At 38.5% G+C, this 6,889-nt stretch overlaps 1 protein-coding gene across 15 annotated transcripts in view; it reads right to left on the bottom strand.

The window, feature by feature from the left end:
• RIMS1 (regulating synaptic membrane exocytosis 1) overlaps positions 1 to 6,889 on the bottom strand; it is a 344,875-nt gene that overhangs the window by 58,150 nt on the left and 279,836 nt on the right. For 13 of the 15 annotated variants that reach the window (XM_019537624.1, XM_019537619.1, XM_019537620.1 and 10 more), the window contains one exon: positions 1,792 to 2,027. The exons of the other annotated variants lie outside the window; for them this stretch is intronic. In XM_019537624.1, coding sequence (XP_019393169.1) covers positions 1,792 to 2,027 — 236 coding nt within the window. The remainder of the gene's footprint in view (positions 1 to 1,791; positions 2,028 to 6,889) is intronic. 15 annotated transcript variants of the gene reach the window in all.

Here is a 6,889-nt window from a genome sequence, read left to right as displayed (position 1 = left end):
TCTAATGATGTCTCTGTGCACTCAAAACTCTCACTGATTTGAAATCTGAACTTGATTTGAACTAAGAGTCAAAGAATACCCATGCCTTTACATGCAAAATAGAATAATCAAGAGTTATGATAGTTAAGGATAAGGATATTCTAAACTATAAAAAATCTTATACATTTTTAATCAGCCTTCATACCTATTAAAAATTAAGGAAAGATTTTTCCTAGACAGCAAAATACCCGATGTATTATAGAGGTTCATATACCCTTCTTTGAAGTATCCAGACATGGCTACATGAACTGAACTAGACAGAATACAGAACTGATCCAGTATGGCCATTCTCACATCAACAAGGGTTTGGAGTTCACAAGGAAAGCAGTATGTGACCAAATTATCACAATGTAAAATTAGACAATTAATCTAAACTATATAAGTCTTAATAAATAGGGAGAAAAAATCTACTTATACCTTTCCAATACTGCTAAACCTGTTTTTCCTTATTTAAATTGAGGTACTTAATTTGAGTTGGTCTGAATTAACATAATGTATTTTATGCAACAATCTTTTCTGATTTGCATTATTAAGGTTGTGTGGTAATGATCATACTACAGTTCTCAATAGCACAACATAACTTTTAATTGAAGCCTTCAAATGATCCTGCTAAATCTACTATTTGACTTAACATGATTTAGTATGTTATTCAGTTTAAAACTAAACTGAAGAGATTAGAAGTAGAAGAATACTAATATAATATAATATACTATTTTATTGAAACTGCCTGAAATATCAGAATAAAAGAACTTGCTTTGAAGGTAAGATTTCTACTCTCCACTCGGGAAAAATGAAAAACAAAGACGGTGAAAATAGACTCAATAAATGCAAACAAATGTTGTTACTTACCCTCACTGCAGGACAGTCTTGAATATGTGACTGAAACACTGCACTATATCTGAGTTCTATACTATTGTGAAGCTTTTTTCTTTCTCTTTTAGTAACAACCTTCAGGGCCTAAACCTGCATCCAATGAGGTCACTAGCAAAATTTCTCACTGGACTTCAATAAGAATAGGATTGGGGACTGTAGGCATTTCTTCCTTTTCTTTTGTTCTTTGTGAGCTTTTTCCCCTTCAGGCCATAACGATATGAGGCTTTTAAGATTTCTGAAGTAGTAATAAAGGATTAGAACCCTTAAATCACATAAAGAAACATCATGGTGCCCTCTAATTTAGCTAAATTCCCTGACCCCTTTTTGGCAGAGTTGTTTTAAAGAGAAAATACCAGGTTTTGTCTGTATTGTCAAATACGAGGTAATCTCTTAAAATATAATATTTAAAATTTGGGTACTACAGGTATTAAATGGTACACTATGAAGCTTACATAACTAACATTCATTTTCTGTAGATTACAAGCATGTTTGTATTGAATTGTTTTGCTAAGAAAAGATTTTGTACACACACAACGTTGTTTATGTCTAAACTTTAAATTGTTGATTCCCACACGTTTTTCTGTATTCTTTTGCATATTTGTGAACAAAGCATTTTGATAGATAAACAAATTAGTTCATTTGACAGGGCAAGAGAGATTTGCAGTCTATATATTGAGAAACACTAATTTATGGAAACGTTGTAACATCTGGTGTTTAGACAAATTTAAAAGTCTCAAAAACACTTTCAGACACCGACAGAGCTTTTTCTGAATGGAATACATCCAAACACACACATATGTGATTCACCCAGGTGCCCTGAGTAATATAACCTGCTGTGTTTAAGGAAACCTGTGTTCAAGCTGAATGTATTTCACTCACCTGTTTGGCTAAGCTGGGATGTGCTTCTGCTTCTTCGAGATACTATGGCAACCACTTTGGCACTAAGGCTGGATCGTCTTTTCTTCCCACCTGTTCCAACTGTACCAACAGCAGTGTCTGATTGACTCCCATCATTGTGTTCCAGTTTATACATCTCTCCACTCACACTTGTGCTCTTTGTGATGGTTCTCCCTGAAGTCCCCATCCGTCTGCCTTGCATTTTAGGGGTAAATGTACTATATTTGCAAAGTAAAAACATATATGTTAATTTAAATCAACCGTATTTGTTACAGTGTCTCCAACACCTAATCCATTTTAGTAGATGCGATAACTTAGTAAATTAATTCAGTTATGTTTTCTAAACAACAGTCTTGTTATAACTCTATTTGCAGCATATTTGCTAACCAAATGTATCAGGTATTTGATATTTTTCAAACTACGTGTTCTTTCTATTGTAATCTGTCCTTCATATATTCTATAAAACAAATAAACATTTTCACAGAAGAAATATAGAAATATACAAATGTTGAAAGTAATCAGTTATGTGCAGTTTTCATGTAACTAAATAGATACAATGATAATACAGTAATTTTCCTGCCAAGTAATTTTACTTGGCTTATCTGCTAAGATAAACTAATAAATAATACAATGAGGTTAATACACATCTGTCTTACACACATTTTTCACAAGGGATGGAGGATTCACCAGATAGTAAACTCTCCACCATGTCTTTACTATAATAGAGAAAAAATAATAATCAACCTGCATTTTAAAAAAAAATCTGTTAGTTGTTATAGGATAATGTATTCCAGATTCATATGGATTGCTTGCCAAAAGTGTGTCGTTACATTTAAAGCAAGCAAAAAATGTAATTTATTTGCATGTGTTCCTTGTTTGCCAGGTAAATGCAACAGGCCAATTATGGAGGAAAAGTCAGTCTCAAGATATAAAGGAGTCAGATCCATTTTCTAGTTTACCTGAAAAACACAGAATCATACAATCATAGAAAATTACGGTTGGAAGGGACCTCAGGAAGTCATCTAGTCTGACCCCCTGCTCAAAGCAGGACCAGCCCCAACAAGATCATTCTTTGTTGACAGGGCTTTGTCAAGCTGGGCCTTAAAACCTTCAAACATGGAGATTCTTTCACCTCTCTGGGTAACCCATTCCAGTACTTCACCACCCTCCTGGTGAGAGAGTTTTTCCTAATATCCAACCTAAACTTCCCTTGCTGCCACTTGAGACCATTGCGCCTTGTTCTGTCATCTGCCACTACTGCGAACAGTCTAGCTGTATCCTCTTTGTGCCCACCCTTCAGGTACTTGAAGGCTGCTATCAAATCCCCCCTCAGTCCTCTCTTCTCTAGACTAAATAAGGCCATTTCCCTCAGCCTCTCCTCATAAGTCATGTGCCCCAGCCCCGTAACCTTTTTTGTTGCTGTTCAATGGGTTCTCTCCAACTTGTCCCCATCCTTTCTGTAGTGTGGGGCCCAAAACTGGACACAGTACTCCAGATGTGGCTTCACCAGTGCTGAATAAACGGGAATAATTACTTCTCTTGATCTACTGACAATGTTTCTATCAATGCAGCCCAGTATGCTGTTAGCCTTCTTGGCAACAATGGCACACTGCTGACTCATATGCTGTTTATTGTCCACTGTAAACCCCGGGTCCTTTCTGCAGAGCTGCTGCTTAGCCAGTTGGTCTCAAACCTATAGCAGTGCATGGGATTCTACTGTATTGGAAACTACATAAATTGGCAAGTATAGTACCTCTAATCTGTAATACCAGGTTCTGCCTTGCCTCCAAGAGCAGTGCTGGGTGAGCAATTTTCTCCACAGACATCTGGAAGTTTAAACTACATCTTATCCACTGTATTACTAATAATTACAACTACTAGTAATATAAAAAAGAAAACACCCTGGGATTAGTCTGATTGCTAGTTAATGGATTATTTATAATTGTTTATTTTGAGATGGGTGCAGAATTTATTTATCAATGAACTTTTGTGTCATGTACCAAGGCCTCCTTCCCATAATAAGATACGGCAATGTGCCATCATTCTGAAGACGTGTCTAATAAAGGCATTCTTTTGAGTATGGAGGGATGGTCTGTCTCTCCTGGCAGGAGAAAAAAATGCCAGGAGAGGAGTGAAGATTACTGTGCAGAGTCTTTTTTGCTGGGGGTGACCCAGCTTTTGTAAGGGCTTTGGTGTTTCTGTGGATTTGGATCCTTTCACAGATTCATTCATATTAATTAAGATTAAATTAAAATTGATTAATTACTATTAATCCTCTTTAAAAGATACTTTAAGGAAGTATCATGGAATGTGTTTGATTGATATTTCCCCCGATTTGTTAATTTGTCATAATATTAAACAGCACATATAGTAAACTATGCCATAATATAGCATAAGGAACAGGAGGATTAACATTTTATAATACCTTTAAGGAAATAATGGATTGCATAAAAAAAGTATTTTCTGACACCTGCATGTGGATTTGGTTGCCCACCTTCCAGCACATGAGCAGCATATATTTGTAAAATGTAGAGTAATTTTATGTAGAAACAACTAGGTTTTCAATATAAGACAATGTGCTTCACTGCACTGCAGCACTCAAGGAAACATTGCACTCTGCCACCTGAGGTGTAACAAGCTTAAAATAGGTCCTTCCGCTGTTGCTCCCCCTATCCTAGTATTACAAAAGTTTAATGATTTAGTGTTGAGTTTTCATGGGAAGTACACATATTTTTCAATATTTCCTATATAACACTGTAGGAAATTATATTTCTTGGCCTGTATATAGAAAACTTTCAGTCCTTTACAAATATGAATTTTTCAGAGGTTACTAAGAAAACATCATCCCATTTAATTAAACTTTTTCTTTTCCTCACCAAAACATTCCACAGAGATTTTCCATGGAAAATATGTATCCAAGGGAAAAATCTAAGTAATACCAACGAATTCTGAATTATTACTAAAATGATGAGAAAACACAAAACTATTTTCCTTTCTTATAATGAAAACGTACTAGATCTCACTAAACTCATACTGTTGTTGTGAAAGTCTTTAATATTATAAAATTAAATTAATTAAGTATAAATTATAAGAACTATATTTTAAGTGAATGAGTGCTTGGGTGCAAATCCTTAATCCCCTGTATGCTTAGGAGAATAGACTTCTTATGCTTAAACTGCAGGAGTTCAAACTATTCATTAATAGTTTTCAGGTGTGATATTAAAGGCCTCTGAATAAACTTAAAAGGCGCACTTCCTAAAACAGGGGAGGGCAATTATTTTGGCTGGAGGGCCACTTTAGGAATTGGGGTGAGCTGCTGTGGGCCAGCAGAGGGGGTGCTGACCTGGCTGATTGTTGGAGGACAACTGATACTATCCAGTCCACTCTGCACCCACTGCTGCAGGCACAGGATGGAGGAGGTGGGTGGAGTGTCCATGGAGACCAGCTGGTACCCCTGTAGGCAGGGAGCGTGCAACAGGGCAGATGGGATAGGATGAGATAGCAACGTATGACATCCAGGAGCAGGCTGGGCAGGTGGGGGCCAAAGCTTGGACATGGAGCAGTGCCAGCACAGGGCTGGAGTCCAGGGCAGAACCGCGATCTGCTCCTCAGATGGCCCCTGCCTGCCCATCCCACTCCTGGACATTACTTCCCACCTAATCGCAGCCCTACCCATCTGTCCATCTGAGCATGCCCTGCCCATGGGGGTCCCAGCTAGTCTCTATGGAGACTCTGCCTGCTCACTCCATCCGTGCCCCCAAACAGTGGGTACGTGGTGAACAGGCTGGCATGCCCAGGGAGCAAGGCCTGTCCAGTGGTGGTGGAAACACCGGCAGCAGCAGCCATAAAGAACCAGCATCGGGACTGCCAGGAATTAGAAGTAGGCTGCCACGCCACCCCTTCCAGACTGTACACCTGAGGCAGTGAGACTGGCTGCATGCGCCATGGTCTGGGCTTCCCCCTGTGCCTGGGCGGGTCTGAGAGCCAGATAAAATCCCTTGGCAAGCCACACCCAGCCCACGGGCCATATTTTGCTCACCCCTGTTCTACAACATTCTCAATGTATACCTTTAGTTTTATGTGCAACATTTTGCAGGTGATGTCAATAGAAGAATTCAACTAAATTAGTTCCCTGCCTTTCTAACACAGGTATCTAATTACCTAATTTTCAGTAATAAAGTATATCTGCATTTTATTATACCTTTCCATAAATATTTGTGTATGTACAATAGTGAAGGCCCCTGAAGAGAGGCTTTACAATGCACTTACTATATACTATATATGTGCTGTATACAAACAAAGAGAATGCTAGTATAATCTTAGGTATCTGGATATGGACTTTTCCATGACAAAATACAAACTCAAGATGATCCTCAGTAAGCCAAACTAATCAGAGTATATACCAGGGTTTCCCAGAGTTTTGATAACTAGAGCACACCTATTTTTTTTTTTTGGATTAAAATGAGTGGCATATTTCAGTCTTACACCCAAAAAGGTGTGCTTGCATGTGTGTGTTCATGTGTAAGATTTAAAAAGTGATGCTTAATGTTTTGGCCCCATAGGCCAGATGAGCGGTGCTGGATTGGTTTGTGGGTCAGATCTGGTGCATGTGCCTGATCCTGCTGTGCAGTACTGGAACAGCTGGGGGCAAATCCTGCCACACGGGACCAGTGTAGCCAGGAACCAATATTGTCACATGAAGCTTCAAAAGCTGGAGGTGGTACAATGGTGGCAATGTTAATTCCCAGACCCATGCAGAGATCTGTGGACCAGATGACATGGCTCTGTGGGCAAGATCTGTTACTGCCAGATGTACATTTTGGGAGCCACTGGTATATACAGAGTTTTCACCCTCAAAAAACCTTTGGTTCAGGTTTGTACCAGACATTATGGAATGTCTGACACTTAAATATAAAGGATGGACATGTGACACAACTATAAATGGGTAATTTCAACTGTAGCTTAGAATTAGCTGAAAGGAGTCTAAGACCATGGTCTTACAGTAAGACAGCAGCAACAACAACAAAACCAGAAAATACAGAAGTTGCTCAATCATGGCTCTAACTCTCAACTTGCTGCT

This window comes from Crocodylus porosus, unplaced genomic scaffold (genome assembly GCF_001723895.1).
Source record: "Crocodylus porosus isolate Cpor-Errol unplaced genomic scaffold, CroPor_comp1, whole genome shotgun sequence".
In the NCBI taxonomy this organism is placed as follows: domain Eukaryota; kingdom Metazoa; phylum Chordata; order Crocodylia; family Crocodylidae; genus Crocodylus; species Crocodylus porosus.
Note: the sequence above shows the minus strand (reverse complement) of the source record. Positions and strands in the feature narration are given on the sequence as shown.